Here is a 19,696-nt window from a genome sequence, read left to right on the forward strand (position 1 = left end):
ACCCGTGAGCTACCCACGAAATGACTTTTATTTTAATGGCAAAGTTATCTTCTCTTGTAAACAAACATCATTTCATTTCTAGATATCGGATTTGTCTACGCATAGAATATCCTCGTTTATTTTAAGCCTTAGGTTCAAACAATAATATTAGTTTTATATTTACTTGTTACCTTGTAAGAAATAGCTAACATAATCACATGCTTCGTGCCGTTGCCATCTTGCGTTTAGTTGCAAAAGCAGCTGGACGTACCTTCAAGTTTCCTTAGTAATTTAATAAGCTGTCCGACGAAAGTCCGGCGGACTCACGGGTCACTTCGGCCCTCATTATTTCAAGAAAAACTTAAACAGTGATATTTTGAAAACAACAGTCATTGTTTGAATTTGCTTTTATATCATTGATAGTTGCAATCATGGCTTTCTAAAAATGTTTGTCCAGCAAAGTCAAACACCAAGCAATCGTGCTTTGTCAAGCGTGTGTGGGAGCGTGCTTAGAGTAAAATCGATACAAAACGGCAGAAGAAATGGAGAACCAGAAAACAAATCGTGTTCAACCCTTTTCCAACAACTCTGTCAACGTTTATAATCAGCATTCGTCTGTACCTTCTTCGAAGTCAAGTTTTGCTAATTCTGCTAGTGGCGGATCGTTTAGCAGTAGTCAAAAAACCTTCGGGAATCACTCATCTGATACCTATCGAACAAAGTCTCGAGGTAATAACTATGCATTAATCTATGTTGATTTGTAACTGTTTAACTTATTTGTACATGTTGCAGTTCGCAATAAATTCAAGTTGTAACTAGTGTTAGATAATGTTCATCTATCCGGTAATATATGGGCCTTTTGTATTGACTGATATATTTGTTAATTCTCTAGTAAACAACTTATAAATGATTGCAACCTTTTTTGCGTTATTTAATTGAGCAGACTTTCAGCTGTTATATTGTTTTGATAAACATGAAACAGGCTAGCTGCTAAGTTAACTTTCCGGTAGTTAATTGAAATTATTTACGACTTGTACAAGTTTTAGCGTTTTTTAACAGGAAAAAGCTATTCTGGAGATAAAATACGTAATAGTGGTGGTAACAGGTCTACGTATCATGGCCATGGTAGCAGTGGGCACCAGCGAAAGACGACATCATACCTGCAGAGTAATGAGGTACAACCTTTCATTTGACTTTTCCCTTGTCTCCTCTCACTGTATCACATATAGCAGCTACCGTAAAACCTCTAGGAGAAGGGTTCAAATATGGAGGGCCACTCTTTAACTGAACACCCTCATTATTTGACTGCCACTTTGACACTTTTTGATCTTTACGAACCCATTATAGTAAGTGATCAGTAGAAAAGTGTCCACAAAATCGTACTAATAATCACTCAGTTACGTCAACAACAACTGTTTTCTAACTCCATAATGCTTTGTGGTTTTTTTCTTTAAACCATCAAGCAACAATATAGAAATAATATCGGTTCTTCGTGGAAGGCGGACCTCAAAGATGTGTGTTCCATTGTAAACCGAATGTAAAATAGCTGCAATCATGAGTGAAGGTGGTAAGAAAAAGAAGAACAGTTGTCAATGCAAACCAATAATACTGCAGTTACGAATTAAATGCCAACAAATTAAAAAGGTTGACTCTAGTTTTGACGAAAAGGTTGAGTTTGCAGAGATCTTGGAAATGATTAGGCAATTTAAATGTACTTAACAGTTGGTAAAACATAAACTCCCTATCCTTCGTTTTTTCGTGACGTCATTCTATCGTTGTCTGCCATTTTTATGGACAACTTTTATCATTAAAAACACGAAGCTTCTGCAATTAATTTGCAAACAATGCTTTTGTTTGCAAATTTTTTATTTTAGTATCAAAACACCGAAATATACTATTAATCAAGAGAATGACGATCGTTTTCTACAAAGATGGCGGCTTTTTCGTTAAAAAAACTATGGATAACATGAATGTTCCTGGAACGGATTATTTACATTGTAGGAGCGTCTACAGCTGTAGTCTGATTTAGACTAGCTTCCAATTGTTATAACTTCTATCATCTACTGTATGACAACGGCTGCACCTCAATTCACCGTGACACTGAAAATCTCTTTGTATTATTATTTTAGTTATATAGCTGGTTATTTACTTTGTAGGAGGGCCTACTGCATTAGGCTTGCTTTATTGAGTGACGTCGGCTAGCTAATTTACTAATCGTTAATTACTTTGTTTTGTATCTCTTTTGTTTTTGGCAAGGCGAGTTGGTTTATTTCTCAAGGTGAAACAGATAACGGAGAGAAATGGCAGTAATCGTTCCAACGAGAAAGTGTCTCGACCAAAAGAAAGCGCGAGCCATCTCCTCAATTTCACATACACTCCGCTACGAAGTCAAGAGAAAGGCAGCCGGTCATCTGCATATGGTTTGAGAGGTGGGAAGGCGAGGAGACAATTAGTTCAAACCAAAACTCAGTTTCTGCAAGCTCACTGTCAATTTGTGGTGAAGAAAGCAGTGACAGAGGATGCTTATGTTGAATATATGGCTGACCCTGACAAGATGGTTGAGTGGGATGATATAGAGCAAGTGGTGAGACGATCATATCTGTTGGATTTTTATTCATTGAGGCCTATAACATTTTCATATATCGATTAAATTAACTCAAAGTAAATACGAAAAGGAGAAAATAGTATATTTTGCCAGTAAATTCAACCCAACAATTCAAGGAGTCAATTCGAAGCTCAGTTTGAGATAGCTCCTAAGAATTAAGGGCTTTACGATTTGCTTGCTCACTTACTTATTTTCGCTTCTGGAAACTAAAATTTTCAAATATGTTGAGATGTACATACGCAGCTTTGAAGTTTGTTGCCACGGTGATATATACTACTCACGTAAACATTGTAATGCATGCACGCAAAGCAATTCATCTTTTAGCAAAGCCTAGGTTTTATTCAGCATATTTCAAGCTGCGGAGGCATCACGGCTTTAATGGTTCAATTATTGTTGACTTGTGGAAACATCCCTTGTAACTGCCATTACTTATACTAGACAATCTATGGTAGCAATTCAGATTCCTGTCCAATACACCTACCAGCCTTACAATACATGACTATTAATAAGGTAGGTAGGTTGGTAAGACCATTAATAAATAAGAGTGGCTGAGGCGTAGTCTGTAATGGCCTTTTAGAACAAGTATCTCTGACCAACCCTGAGCAGTTGCTGCCATCCAGTAGAGATGCATTTGCAAATTAATTGTAGAACTATGCTCTGTATTTGTGGCAAAATATTGCCTTACTTGTATAATTGAAATATATGGAAGCTCGGCATGGCTCAGCTCTGACTGAGATGAAGCATAAAGTATTGTAGTTCTAGAGAAAGAAGTAGATAATAAAGAGTTCTATTAACTCATTGCGTATCATGAGCCGTATAGTGTGGCTCAGCTAAAATAATGCCAAGCTCATTCTGCGACATACTTTAATCTTATTTTTACGGCAGCTGATGTAAAATACTATGCTGATTATTTGATATCAAGATCTTTTTTACAGACCTTGTGGTTCAAATGTCATGACGACTTGTTTGCGCCGTTGTCGAGTATTAGGTTGTACGGATATAATTATGTTGCAATAAAATATTAATTGGACAGTAAAAGAGTTGAATGGTGGCAAAATAAGAATATCTTTCTATGTTACTGTTGTGTGACTACTATGTGACAACAGCCAGACTGCTTCAGTTTTTCTTTCATTATTTTGAGTATATTTTAGGAAATTTAGTTTTTAAGATGTCATTCACTATAAAACATCATTCAATATAATTATATATATATATATACTAGCTTTAATAAAAGAGTCAATAAAAGAGTCTTTGCACAGGAAATTTATTTGTATATAAAACATTTGTCATTCTAAGTTTCAAACTACATATCATGAGGGAAGTGTTTGGTGTAGTTGAAACAAATTAAGAGAGAAAATCAAAACAGTTGTAAAGGTTTTCAAACTTTGTCAAATGACTGTAACTTTCAAACTTCATATCATGAGGAAAAGGGTTTGTGCAAGACAACTAAATTAAAAATAAATAAAACAATTGTAAAGGTTTTCAAACAACTGTAAGTTTAAAATTTCATAACTTGAAAGAGGTGTTTCGTTGAAATAATTTAGAAGGAAAAATGCAAATGTAAAGGTGTTTAAATGTAAATGTGAAATCATTAGCAAGTAATGGTTAAATATAGTCTATTTCGCTACGATTACAATCAAAAATTATTTGGTATACAATTATATAATTTCAGTTCATTTCAGTGTTAGCGTGCGAAAATTGGCTTGCCAATTTTCGCACGCTAACAATTTGATGTTACAGCGTGCGAAAATTGGCTTGCCAATTTTCGCATAACGAATTCTTATAACGAATAACGCTGAACAGAGAGATAGCGAACATCATATATCTCTTTCAGGCATTGTGGGAGGGATTTAGGTAAATAGCATATCGACATTTTCAACGGAATCAGCACAACGACTGCCAAATTTTAATTTCAAGAGAATTTTTATCGATATCATATGGCGGAAAAAATTCGCCTTAGTATGGCGAGGATGAAAAAGCATTGTGCTTCATAGAGTAAGGCGAAAAAACTTATAACGGTGTCATCATAACCCGTGGGCACACTGTATTAGTTTATAATTTAGCATGTGCAATTGCAAAATGATATACATAATATGGTGAGAGTGATGGGTGTGAAAAGAATGGCTTAGCCTTGTGATTACGCAGGCTTGCGATTTGATCCAGTAGGAAGATGATTTTCATTGTTAAAACTTTATCGCCGTAGCTGGACAGACGAACAACGGAAAACAGATTTGTGTATATAGATTACCTCACCTAGTTCTACCGTAGCTGTGTATGAAGTCATATTCTGCACTATTGTTACAAAGCAAGGATGACTGAATATGTTGGTTTTATTCAAATATTACTTGGCATACTCGATATCATTGTTATGTGAATATCCACACTTTGTTACTGATTGTACAGGTACTAAGAGATGAGCAGATCTCATCCTGTCCCATTTGTATGGAGGTGCCCATCGCTGCTAGGATAACAAAGTGTGCCCACATTTATTGTTGGCCTTGTATTCTTCACTATTTGAGTCTCTCAGACAGGGCGTGGGCGCGCTGTCCCATCTGCTTCGACAGCGTTGAAGGAAAGGAGCTCAAGAGGTGCGTCATCTTTAAGCTATCTGTAGCGATTAACCCTCTGGTGCCTCCAGCTATTCCCTCTATAGCCATTTGTTTCCCTCCAAATATTTAGTTATGCATTGCAGTGAGCCAAAAAATTTTGTTGTATTTTTTAGAAAACCTATCATAATTGTATGTCCTGATAAGGCAAGTAGTATTCTACTACATTTGTCAGTTACTGTCATAGAAATAGCCAGGAAATTCCTAATTTTGTGTATTTTCAGTGTGTTAGATTTGGAGTTTTCTCTCACTCGTTTCACACTCATTGTTTATACACACATTTCTGTCAAATTCTCTATTTGTCCTCACATTACCTTGGCTAAACCAAGTGAGTACTCAACACTTGACAATACTTTCATTGACAATTTTCTCTTTTTTGTTAAAAAACCGCTTAGTTTTCATGTATGCACGATGATTGCAAGAGCGTAAAGATGTTTACATCAAGCATGATCAACTCGTTTATAATTATACATGTAAAAGAATGAATTTAAATGAAATTAGCTTACTAAACGCATACTTCAAGCTAATTTTTAATCATTTACTAATAGTAACTTTAATTTTGTTTTTGTCTCAATTTTATTATTTTTTCCAGCTTGGCGGTTTTTGCCTCACTTTCACAATTTCTTTTAGCCAACCTTTGTCAAACCCTTTTCAAACATATTCAACGAGAAAAATCAAGCAGTGCTGTTCTTGAAAACGGCTATGAAAAGTTACTTGGCCATCGAGAACCGGCTCATAGCTCATACCTCAAGTTTTCTCGTATCTCAAGGCAAAAACTTGCTCGAAATTTTACTTGTATCTCGATTTTGTTCGTATTTTTAGGGCACTCGAATGTCGAGGTATGACTGTACTAAAAAAAAACATGTTAATTCAGGGTTCGTTTAGGTTGAACTATCTCTATATCATTCTACTCTTCTACTTATCTAGTCCCTATTCTGCGTTTCTAAGGCTACACCGCAATTCTCCTATTCTTAGCATAGAGGCCCTTACAAAAATTTTTTCCAATTGACTAGATTTAACTTTTAGTTTCTTCTATAGTTTTATATAGCACACGGGTTCAATTGCTGCATGTACAGTGGAACTTCGGTTCTCGACCAATTCGGTTTTCGACCAAAAAAATTGAGATTTGTTTGTCTCAGATCTCGAACATAAATTCAGTTCTTGACCAAGCTGGAGCATGCGCATTAGAACTAAACGTTTGGAACAGCATGGAAACATTCGTTAACAAAAGGAGAAGCAAGTTACGCTTCATAAATTCTTTGCAAAAAGGAAGGAACCATCTGCGACGACGTCCCTCTATCGAAGAGATTTGCTAGGGAGACAATTCCTCCAGTCGAGTTATCCTAAATTGTTTTGGAGGAGGATTCTCCTTTAAATATGTGAAGTAAGCATGCCATTGCTGTTTATATTTTCTTTTTCACATGATTTTTCATGTAACTGATCTGTTGCATTCTTTGCTGTTTCATTATCAATTTCTGCAATTTTTGGTATTATATCTTAACCTAGAATGTTTTCGATGTTTTAAGAGCAAAGCATACGAAATTTTTGCTTTTTGTTTTCTGTTTTCATCATCATAGATAAAAAATATTTTATTAAAAATAAACACAATCTATATCTACTTGTTTTTATTTACAGTATGTAATATACAGTACAGTTTATAGTATAAAATGTTTAAAAAATATTTTACCGAAGTTGTTTTCTCGTCTTGGAACAGATTAAAATTAACATACCAATAATACATACAATTTCCCATAATTCTAATGGAAATAATTGTTTCGGATCTCTAACAACTCGGTTTTTGAGCAACCTTCTGGAATGGATTATGTTTGAGAACCGAAGTTCCACTGTATATGCAGTTATCTGAAAATTATATTGGAAAGTTTTTGAGTTACGCAATGAAAAAGATCAAATGCACTATGTTCTTATTAGATTCTTCGCTCTAACATACGACGGTCTTGGCGTGAATGTTAATATTAGAGAGGGGATTAATCTTGTATGACAAGGTTTGACTGTATGCGCAAACAGGTTGTCCATCCATACATTATCATCATAAAACGGTTTGACTAACACCTGTGTATGTATCTATGCAGTGTAAAGACCATTGCTCTTAGGAAGCCTAAAGTAGGTGAGGAGATAACCCTCCGTCTCATGAAGAGGGAGCGAGAATCTTTGTATGTGAGGCCGAAGACGGTTTGGAGAGCAAGCAAGGCCAGCTCATTGTTCAGTATATTGGGTGAGTCCTCACCCCTTTTTCTTATGTCAGTCGATTATAAATAACATATTTCGTGGAGGTCATTTGTTTAGATCTTCCCGTGTCACGCGTGTTTTGGTTTAAACCTGAGCTCAAGGTGGGTTTACACTAGGAACTCATTTGACAGATTTCCTAGTACAGTAGACATTCCTATAACGTATACCTCCTATAATGTAAATTCCAGATATCGTAAAGAATTCATTTGAAGTTTTTGCTTCCTACTTCGTAAAAAATTCCGTATAACGACAAGTGTCAAGTTGGGCGAGTTCTCAAATTCGATTTGCGCTTGCGAGAGAAAAACTACGCGCCTATTAATAATAAAGCTATAGCTATTATATATACAACTTTCGCAACATCTATTTCGTCATGATAGATCGTCGTATGTGTCAACAAAACAGAGAACAATTGCTGCGCAATTGTTCATAAATACAAAGTTGATCGACTAGTGTAGGTGTTACAGCGTCGGTCTACCAATCTGAATGTAACAAGTTGGAGCATCGTCGAATGTTCTCTTTTATGCTAACCTTGACCCCTGGATACAGATGGTCGACGAACAGGTAGTACCGCCTTTTTATAGTAAAAATATTTTGTTTTGCTTTATTGTAGATGTATAAAATATTTGTTATTAGTTTTACTTTGCAGAATATACTTTGCTGTTTAGAAAAAATAAGCAAATCCTTTTAAATGAACGTCGAAGATGTTCGCTCCCCATCAACGTATTGTAAAATTACTGCAATCATGGTCTATAAAACCTGTAAGATTGATCAGAAAAAAGAGAAAAGTTGTCGATGCAAACCAATAATGCTACAGTTACGGTACAGCCTACAAATAAGAAAAGTTTTTCCATTTTGCATGGCCAAAGGGGTGAGTTGGAAAGATCTTGAAACGGATTAGGCGATTTACATGTATGTTACTATTCTTATAACCTAAATTATCTATAACGTAAACGTTCTTGGAACAGGTTATTTACGTTGTAGGAGTCTCTACTGTATGTCCTTTTATGATATAATAGCTAAAGCAGGGGTCTGCACCTGCTGCTTCTGGCAGTTGACAAATGACAACATTTAATTTGTGTTGAGTTCAGTCAAGTTGTCACAGTCATGAACAATAGCAGATGCACGTTTACCATTTATTATTTGCTTCTCACAGCGATTTGCTTTTGGCTGATGATTGTCTTTCACAAAATGAATGGAACAATTATCATTATTTAGTTGTATTGCTATTTGTTACCATTCGCTCTATGACATCTAATGAATTTTATTGCCCAACCCGAAATGAACAATCCAGCGTCACAACCAACTGCAGTGCTCTTGCATACTTCAGCTTGTCATTCACACCGATTTACTTGCATTTTACTTTTTTCTTTTATGTTATTCATAATGAAATGTTGCAAGCGTATACACATATGATCAAACCTTTGTATGTGCAAGTGCATGCCCCAAAATCCTCAATTGGGTTGTCTCATGAGATCTGAGTGTAGCGATTGTAGATATCCATGCCCGAACTCACCTTTTAGGGCCATAGAGGAAGGTATATCGAGATATTGCGATGCGCACATCGGGTTTACATGTTTGTGTAGCCTCAGAGTTTATATATTGCAGATGATGGACCCGATGCGGAGTACAGCAAACTGCTCGTTGCTGCCCCACAGTATCTGGAAAGTGTGATTGCTGAGGAGAGACAGCAGCTGCTGGGCCTTCTCCAAGAGGAGGATACTCTGGTATGTACAGATTTTCCTCGTCTTCAGTTGGTGTTGACTGTACCCGACTCGTTCCTGTCACTCTTTTTTAGTCTAGAAAATCGCCATTGTAGAGTCTGGAAGCATCTTTTGTCCAAGCTGCTTTGGATAGCCTTACCTCTCGAGAAGAGAGGATGGGCTTGAGATGGAAGACCCCTACTGTAGTTGACACCCCTACTGTAGTTGAGAAAGTGGTTGCCGATGAGATGGCGCCTGTTGTTAACGCTGCTGCTATAAAATCATCTCCTAATGTGAGTCTTTCATCAGTTTTTTCCAGTATCACTCCTTTTGACCTTCCACAAACACAATGTTCATGATTTATAATAGTGTTTTACTAAGAACATGATTTGTTGTGCTTTTCTCATTAAACTCTGTCATCTCCGTTTGTAGCTTCAGGCTGTCAGCTATACTGATGCGTTTGCTGAAATAACGGAAGAAAAGTGCACAGGTGACGGTGCTATGAAGGGTCAGGTGCTGCCTGAGACAGCTGAAGCTGATTGCACAGATGACTCTGGCAGCTCTGGGAAAAATAGCGCTGATGACATGCGTATTGGCTTGCTTCAAGAATCAGCAGATGTTTCTAGAGACAGGTATAGGCAACATCCCATCTCCTTTGCTCACTCCCTTTATCTGTAGAGCCGAGTAGAATTTGTGTTATCAGTCTTTTTATTTCATTGCTTGGACTCGATATATTTCATATGAAGTTAATCTGTTCCGATTTTTGCTTCATATGTTGGAGCAAATGTTCTTATTAGAATGCACTCTATATTGTTTAATTCATTCCTGAGTCCAAAAAATAATGAGAAGTATTTTAAGTAATAACATATATTGTTTAAGCCATAACTGCCACGAACAAATTTTATTGTATTTACTAGGTAAATCAGACATGCTGATTCCGATTTCTTAATCAAAATAAAGATTAGGCCACTAACTTTCAGTGTAATGAAGGATTTTTTATAACGTTTTAATATCGGTCTCGGAAACAACACGATCGGCATAACAAGCTCCGCCCATAAATACGTGACGTAACCTAGCTTTTTAGGGACAGAAGTTACGTAGGTATGTTTAGACCGATTTAGAATAATAGAGATGGGTGTTTTAAAATCCATTAATAACTAAATTCAGCCTTAAAAATAATTTCAGTCTTTTCTGAAAGGTAGATAAGCTATTTAGCATTGCATATTTAAAAAGCGCGATATCAACGCTAGCTCGTGATAAAACCGCACTTTTTGAGCTCATTTTTCTCGGCGTCCAGCCCATTTAAACGTCATGTAACAAGCTGCGAGCAATTTTAAATAGTTTATATCCCTTTCATAAAAAACTGAAATTATTTTACAGGCTGGATTTAGATAATAATGGGTTTTAAGACACCCATCTCTATTATTCTAAATCGGACTAAACATTCCTAACTTCCGTTTCTGAAAAAGCTAGGTTTCGTCACATATTTATGGGCGGAGCTTGTAATGCCGATTGTGTTGTTTTCGAAACGGATATTGAAACGCTTTAAAAAAGCCTAAATGACTTTGAAGGTTAGTGGACTAATCTTTATTTTGAGTACAAAATCGGAATCAGCGTGTCTGATTTACCTAGTAAATACGATAAAAGTTGTTCGTGACAGTTATGGTTTAAACAAATACTTTATGTAAAAACTACATTTGAAAGCTTACATATTAAATTGATAAATAATAGGTGATAAAAATTTTCTTATCGGTACCAGTTTTGAAGATAACTGAGCCGAGGTGTGGGCTTGACGTGTCGCTTAGATGGTAACGTGAGTGATAGAAATATGTGGTGTAACTTGCTTTACACTAAACATAGTTAGAAATAACTAATTTATTTATGTTAAAGTTTTACATTTTGTCTTTTATGTTTATCAGCCTTTTTACTATTATAAAACTACAATGTTCCCAAAAACATTGGAGGTGGTTTGTTAAAAATTACTTCGTACGCTGAGACAAATTTTGTTGTCTGAATGATTTGCCATGTTGTGCTGTTTGATCTCATAGAAACAGAGTATCAATAACTAATAATACACTGAAAAAGGCGCTTGGTTGAATGTCATTAAATTTTACACTCTTAATTCAAAGAAACTGTCAACTTCCACATGACCAGTGGGATCGTTAGTTTTGTTAAGCTCAAGTGATTCAAGAAGCAGAATGACAATGTCTAAGATGAACACGCTGTACTTGTATAAGATTATTCTGCATTTTAAGGTGGAGCTAAGATTAATACTAAAATGGAGTCAGAATAGGCTTGATTTAGTGTAATATCACTTCTATGGCTGAATGTATGACCTGAATATAAAATCAGTGATATGGTGTGATGCGAGAAGTTGTCTTTTGGCATTTCCCTTTGGTGGGATTGAAGGTATATGTGTATAAGCCAGTCTCAGTTTGATGAATCTTTCCAGGTGCGTAAGGATATATGCTATTATAGAGGTATAACCACATTTATAGTATAACTCCACAGTTATTGTGTATGAGTCATACTGGCACTTGATATACAGTAGACGCTCCTATAATATATAACCCCTATAACGTAAATTCCAAATAACATAAAATGATTTTGAGAAGTTTTTGCTTTCTGCTACGTTAAAAGTTTCATATAACGTAAAGTGTCAAGTCGGGCGAGTTTTCGAATTTGATGGTAATGTTAGTTTATCTCGATGCATTTGCAAAAGACAAACCGCCGCGCGTACAGCGTTATATATATCTTTCACGACATTCAAGTTCGTCGTAATAGATAGTAAATGTGGCGACAAAAAAGGAAAATAGATAGCTACGCTGTTCATAAATACAAAGACAATCGATTGGTGCAGGTGTTACAGCGTTGGTCTACCAATCTGAATGTCACTAGTTGGAGTATCGTCGAAAGTTATTTTATATTGTAATCTTGACCCTCTGGATACAGATACACAACAGCCAGGTAGAACAGCTTTTTATAATAAAAATATTTTGTTGTGTTGTCTTATTGTACACCTACAAAATATTTGTTATGAGTTTTACATTGCACAATAGGTTTTGCTGCTTAGAAAAAATAAGAAAATCGTCGGAAATGTGCAGTTTTTTCAACTCGTTGTAAAATTATCGTAATCATAGTCCCTAAAACCAGTGCGATTGATCATGAAAAAAGAGAAAAGTTGTCGATGCAAACCAATAATACTGCAGCTACAGTACGGCCCACAAATTAAATGAGTTACGTCAAGTTTTCCTTTTGCGTGGACAAAGGGGTGAGTTCAGAAAGATTTTGGAACGGATTAGGCAATTCACATGTATTTTATTGTTCTTATAACGTCTTTGAACGGATTATTTACGTTGTAGGAGCGCCTACTTTATTCATGTATAGCTTTATGGTGTCAGGTATTCAGATATAACTCATAAATAGTCTAAGAATATCGTTATAGCGCCATCTTCATGATGTGTTTTGAGAAGATGATCACTGACTTGCGTATGGTTATGCTAGGAGTTTGTCTTCTTATATTAACTACAATGACAATAAATTATTTTACGATATTTTCTTCTCTTTTGGTATGTTGACACAGCAGAGCAGGTGAAGCGCAGTTGTTTAGGAATTACCATGTTAGGGCTTGACCAAAGTGTTTGCTAGTAGGCAGATAATAGATGAAGATTTATAAACATGCCATTCAATGTTGATAATTAACCAATACTACCTCCTCCTGCTAGGGTGCGAACCATCAGCTCTGCCTCCAGCTCTGATGGGGTGGAAGCCGAGCAGCTAGTCGCTGACCTTGTCCTTCCTCCTACTGGCACTCAGCCTGGCCATGCCAGCGGCTCCAAGAGAACTGAGGTCTACTATTTCTACCAGGCTGCTGATGGTCAGCATGTCTACCTGCACTCTATTAACACCAGGTGAGTGAATGGCTGAGTTTGTGTTCCATTGATTAGAACAGGTTTTACCGAGTTTACAGATTCGTTGAGCGCAAGCGCGGGTGTTTTACTTGAAATGCTCTCATCGCACATTGCTTACACGTATGCATTTAATCGTTTGAAGGTATTGTCGAGCTATGATGGTGTGAATATATCGTATATACTCAAGTATTTGTGAGTTTTTTTGCTGATGTATGCAAAAGATAGGTTTTCACACTGTACACAGGTGACATTTTGGAAGGGTTACAAATTCATGCATTATCAGCGACCATGGCTTACCTGGTAGGCCTATTACACATTCTCATGGTACTTTCAGCATACCATACCATTACCAGTAAACTTCTTAATAGAACATCATTACTGTGTACCACCTATAGTCTACAAGTACCTTGTATAAATGAAGACAACAATGGCATATTTTCTCTCTAATTCAATTCATTTATTCCTTATAGTTACCAAGTATTATTTTCTCTTAAGTGGTAATTCTCTGTTACATACCACCATGAAGTTGATTTCTATTTTGTATCTCATAATTTGTATTTGAATATAGCTAAAGATTCTGAACGAGACAGAGGCGGGTTACCATAGGTCACATGCGTGTGCTGGGTACTAGCTAGGTCAGTTGCGCAGTATCAACTATGTATATCCTACCTGCTTTAATGCCATTGTTTGTTGACTATTTATTTAGTTTGTATTTTGTGTGCAAAACATACAGTATTTTAAAGCCTGAATCGAATTATGCATGTAGTGTATGAAATATTGGGTTTCTTACAAAAACAAGGTACAATAAAAAAGTCTGCACAAAAAATTTATTTCTTGTTACATACAGCGTTTACCATTTTAACTTTTAAACTTCATATCATAAAAAAATGTTTTTGTGCAGTTCAAATAAATTCAGAGAATAAATAAACAATCAGTACATGGAAGTTTGTATAAAAAAAGGTTGCTGTTGCTGCAGAAGCTCGTTGTATTCAAAGTTTTGATGGACGATACTGGTACAAACATCAAAAGGAGATATCCGATTTTCTTTGTCTGATACTTTGTTAGACCGAACGCAGATAGAATGTAAAGGCAATTCCTACTCCATATAATACCATTGTCCATCTGAAAAGCATTTTACTTTCACAGATTTGCCAAAACCAGAAATATGAGTGAAACTCACATTTGAAATTGAAACGGCGTATCTAAAAATTACATATGAAAAAATTTACTTTTTCAAAAAAATAATAAACCCAAAAGATAGTATTAATTAATAATAGGGTACATTTGGCATAAGAATACACAATATATGGTAAAATTTTTTACAAACTTCAAACACTTTGCCAACGATATCAATAGTCGTATTTTGACTGTCGCCTTAATATTCGATTATTATTATAATTTTCACATGAAATACGTGTACATACACTAGAAGAGTCAGAATCACTTGATATAGAGTTGCTGGAGTTCCAATGGCTAAGAATGTTAGAAGCTTCTACAGCTTAAACTATCGCCGTATTCTTTTTTGTCCGTGTTTTTTCCGTATTGAACTTTCTGTTTGATAATCAGGGAGTCGCTAGTGAGAGGCCTGCTGATCAGTCTATATCATTAGCAACAAGCTTGTTTTCATGGAGACCAAATCTTATTGGTCTATCTAACGCGGAAGCTGAGTAATCATAGATAAACTAACGCACTGTCCAAAAGCCGATGTATTGGCTTCCGATCACAAAGAGAAGGTAACCCGAGCAGATACATCAGCTTGCGGTAGTAAAAGAGTGGAAGTGAAAAAACAATTTTTCAACTACGATACGCTTGTCAAAATCCTGATGACATGGAACAGATGAGTAGTAAAAGTGTAACCAGAGGTTTTTAGAAGCATGAACATCATCACAGTCATGTTATATCAATTTAATTTATGTAGGATACTGGCTGCAGAATATGGGTCGCTGGAGATGGCACCCACCATGTTGAGCGCTACCATTGTCGAGGCGGAGGACAATAGCATGACAGCTGATTTGAGGAAAAAGTTGAAGTACCTGAGCCACCTGCCCCTCTACAGCCAGTTTTGCGTCTGTGAGGTTGCCCTCCGCCCTCCTGTTGTCAGCTCAGCTTGCCTAGCGCATTTTAGTGATGAAATAAACCAGCGCAAGAGGATGAGGAGCCGACGTCAGAGGACGGAGACGCGACAGTACAATCGGGCGCAAGCTGAGGAGAGACGACGCATGGGCAAATGTAAGTCCTGGGAAGCCATGTGAAGATGGGTGTTATAAGTATTACAGTGTATAACACATTGTCACATCCTGCATGCATATAATGAAGGAGTCTTAACCCTTTGGCTGGGTTAAAGCCCCCCAAAAACAACCGAAACTGGTGTAATTTATTTTCGAAAATTCAATAAAATCGATATTTTATGAACATGCATAGCTCAAATCTTAAATTTATTTCTATGAACAAAAATTTTTGTATATAAACATTCATTCACATATCTACTACTCAAAAAAATACAACCATTTGTGATTGTCCCTGTATGAAATGCTTGGAAGCATTTTTTTTCGGTAGAGTCAAACGCTATAACGTAGCCGTGCGAGCCACCATGACGATCGTTTTTTCTACACATTCCAAGTATATTAAAAGTCCAAAAAAGTTTACATCACTTCTATCATTTGAATGATTTTTATTCTGATCAGACAAAAAATCACTAACGATCGCAGGATCAAATAATCTTTTATTTTACCGTTTTGAAAGTCGAGCCGATGTTGGTTTTTCCAACTTTTATTCTTTTCCAATGGGACGCGATTTGTTTAGCTTTTAGCACAAAGCAATGCCTCTCAGATAATCGTTTCATATTGTAAATCATCGACCGATATCTTGTTGATGATATTTAAAACTTACTAGTGTTCATATCCTTTGTTTAACGTTACTAGGTGACAGCTTTATAAACGACTACCGAAATCGACATAAATGTCGTTTCCCCACGCAACCGGTAAACGACATTTTGGTCGTTTCCCCTGCCAAAGGGTTAAAGTTTAACAGTTTCTGCAGGAGAATGAAATTTTGAATTTCTCATTTGCTCCTGCTATTTTCATTATCATAAACACAACATTAGTTAAAACTTTATTCTTGTAAAAAGCAGAGGTCGCTATATTTCTTCTAAAAGTCTTAAAACAATGTAGGACATAAAAACATTAATATTCTGCGCATTCGACTTGGTAATATCTGTCATCTACATAAATAATTTTCTATGCTCTAGTTTATCTACATGAAATTTACAATTCGTTTGTCTGGTGCTTAAGAATAAGTTAAACTCATTTAAATTATTTGTTATGATTCTGAATAAAAATAATTCGTAATGACCTCTGAAGGAGACTGGTCAAGCTGCCATTAAATGTTTGTTCTGGCTGATGTACAACAGGATTACCTTTCGATTCACTATTGTCTCTCAGTCTCCTTTCTTTTTAATCTTTGTTTTTTAAAAGAGAAAAAGAGCAGCCGTAGCAAGAAGCCTGCCTGTTTCTACATGTCATACTTGACATATGGCTTGCAGCGTACACAAGCTTAATTGTCATTAACATAGTTTTAATATTTGAACTTTTCGTTGACTGTTTATTTGGAACTGTGGGATAGTGTTGTGTCTATATTTCATTGTTTTTTTAAACCAGTGATCAGCCCTCACAGCGTATCATTTTTTTAGATCCAGACATGACTCTGCCTCTAGACTCTGATAGGCATTTTCCGAGTTCATACCAGGAGTCCTCTCCACCATCTCTCGCAGAGTTTGCTCCCCTTGTGGAGGTCCAGCCTGTGGAGGCACAATCACAACTGGAAGATTGTGAGCATGCTGTCCCATCAAGACAACACGAGGTGCCCATCACCACCCCTTACTCATTTGCTCAGGTTGGTTTCTTTTGATTAATTGGTGTCGCTTGTCACCTCATCAGAACATTTCAATACTCTTTGAGCCCATTGTCAACACTCCATGGGATAGTACAAAGTCAAACATCTACATAATATTATGATGGTAATTTGTTCCCAGGTTTGTGTCATATTGTTAAACATAGATTCCCATAAGAATGCATTGTCATTCTTTCTTCCGTCTAAAAATTTGTGTACAAGCACTGCAAGTAATAGTTACACAGATATCTAAAATATATTCTATCTACGTATATATACATGCATATAGATTGTATTAAAATGCGTTCGCGCTACAATGATTAGTTTCCTACTTGTGCGATCTTTCTAGCGCGTCATGATTAAACAGGAAATGGCTTGTGTCATCGTCAGGCTCTAGAAGGATGTTAATTTTTTACAGTGCTGCGGTGTGATGTCATAATCTCGTAATCAGTCAATGTTGCTTGTTGGGACTGCGCCTGTAACTGCGAATGCGTGCACTGATATGTTAATTGACTTATTTTGTTTCGAAGACATGCTTCGGCTTTGAAAATTATAAGTAATTTTGTGTATATGAATTGGTTGCATCTTTTAAAAGATTGCAATCTGATTGCCTTTTTTATAGTATTTTCTATTTTATATTTTACTGGAAGGGTTTGTCAATAAGTTTCCGTGTTTGCCCTGATGTGTTCGATTGTTTTTGCTGGATAGTTAAATAAGCATTTTTTGTTGGTGAATCTTGTTTCCAATTTATTTTTATATAGACCATATGTTTTTGGATTGGGTTGTTGCTTATAAATAATTGTTGTCCAGCGGGCAGCCTGTTTTAATTTTGCAATTACAAGCTTTTTAGTTGATTTGTTGTTTGTTTCATTACATTTTTATTGTATGCATCTTAGTTAATTTTGAGATGAGGGATGAATTAATAAATAAATTTTAGTGTTTAATAATTGAAGATCATGCTCAGCCGTTTTCAGTTTTTAGAAATTTTTTGTCTTTTTTTACATCAACAATGATATCAGTGAGATTGCATCAGGTTATGTTTCTTGGTCTTTGATGATTGTCGAAGTTTAGCTTAAACCGCAAATCCACAAAGGTCTATTGCTGCACAGGACTTGTTGATATGATAATTATAGGTCTGTCAAATTCATTTTTCCTTGGCGATAATGAAGGATAGCCTTCTGCTTACATTTTAGTTATGTTTTTAAGTATGCTTGGAGGGTGATTGGTATTTCTAGTAGCATACATGCGAGGCATTTCTTTTTCAGGCTATGAAAGGCAACACTGATTCCTGTCCTGCTTGGCCCAAGATGCAGACGAGCTATGCGAGATCATCTGGGCCTCGTCCTGCGATCGAGACAACAAATGATGAGGCAGAGGAAGGTGCAGCACCCTCTTTCCAGCAGTCATTCAGTGCTGGGTTCATGCTACAAGACTTGGCAGACCTCTCCGTCACAGAGCATGTAGACTCGCAGCAGAGGCCTGGTAAAGACTTCCAATCCTTCTCATCACCATATCTCCTCAACGATTAGTTGTGCTCACAAAGCCTTGTTTTTATGTGTTAGCAGGGGTGTAAAATAGCTGGTCCATCATTAGCACTTGACGAGATGGTTAAGTGACCCTCAAGGTTTTCTAGTCCTAAACTATAGTCTCTAAAAGTTCCCTTTTCAGTAGTTGTCTTATTCCAACCACCTATCAGTGAACTTGAAATTTATGGAAAAGTAACTGGCTGGTCAAACAATCTTTGTTGATCACAGCACGACAAAAGAATTGAGTGAGCATCCATTTTCAGGTTGAGTTAATAGCTTCATTGCCTCATTTTCCTACAGCTTGTTATTTTATGTAAATGTTTCACTGGACACCTTCAAAGATCCCGAGTATTAAATTCATTACAATGGGCATCTAGTGTTTTCCCACAGTGCAAGCTTCCCTGGTTTTGTACTAGATTCTCCATATTGTCTTGTATTCAGGTTATACAGAAAAATGTGCTAATACTTTTCATGCTACAAAAGTTTATTGGTTAGCATTACGAGTCATTTCAAGGCTGTTTTGTCATCTCGTACGGAGTTGTTTTACTACAATGGATTTTGGCGTTCATCTTGCATCAGACTGACTTTTTCTTGTAGGAAAAAAAGTAAAGGGAAAGAAAAAGAAAACTCAAGTCTTATTCTCAACCTCTAGTCATAGAGGCAATCTCTAAACCTTCGAGACACCAATACAAGGAGCCAGTTACCTACAATACAATTTTAACACAAGTTTTTCACAAAGGTGCACAAAAGTGCTGATTCCTGCATTACCATTCTATAGAATAGTCATGTAATTTTGACCAAACTGCGTATGTTCATTTAGGCTATTGTAATATATTGACAGAGACTAATAAATATACAACAATAAAGTAATATATGGATAACTTAGTAATAATTGGCTTCCAGTAATTTTTTTGCAAACAAGACTTTTGTATACTTTGAGAAATCCTTGTTTAAAATGGTAGTAGGCGGGTGACCTTTTGTGGGTCCCATATCTCCAAATATTAGCTGCTGTGTTATATGCTATGATAAATTTTTATATCAATTTTGTGTATTACAGTACAGCTACTGCAGGTGGTATATCTATTTATTAACAATGGTGCACACGAATATAGGCTGGGATGGTCAATGGCCAATTGTTCAATAATATTGCTCTACTATTAATCATCAAAGCAGAAATAGCTCTAGCAGAAGTTTGTCTCACATTAACTGTTTTGTATAATATATTGCTAATATT

The 19,696-nt window shown here is 36.2% G+C and overlaps 1 protein-coding gene across 1 annotated transcript; it reads left to right on the forward strand.

Annotated features, from left to right (window-relative positions):
- The first annotated feature begins 232 nt into the window (after nt 1–232).
- Nucleotides 233–19,696, forward strand: LOC137389715 (E3 ubiquitin-protein ligase RNF10-like). The gene is made up of 13 exons (XM_068075794.1): nt 233–708; nt 1,039–1,154; nt 2,258–2,563; nt 4,988–5,172; nt 7,281–7,423; nt 9,043–9,161; nt 9,254–9,430; nt 9,570–9,769; nt 12,863–13,048; nt 14,967–15,277; nt 16,737–16,939; nt 18,202–18,418; nt 19,060–19,696. The coding sequence occupies exons 1-13, from the start codon at nt 522–524 to the stop codon at nt 19,131–19,133; spliced, it is 2,424 nt and encodes an 807-aa protein (XP_067931895.1). The 5' UTR covers nt 233–521; the 3' UTR covers nt 19,134–19,696.

Source organism: Watersipora subatra, chromosome 3 (assembly GCF_963576615.1).
Source record: "Watersipora subatra chromosome 3, tzWatSuba1.1, whole genome shotgun sequence".
Lineage (NCBI taxonomy): Eukaryota > Metazoa > Bryozoa > Gymnolaemata > Cheilostomatida > Watersiporidae > Watersipora > Watersipora subatra.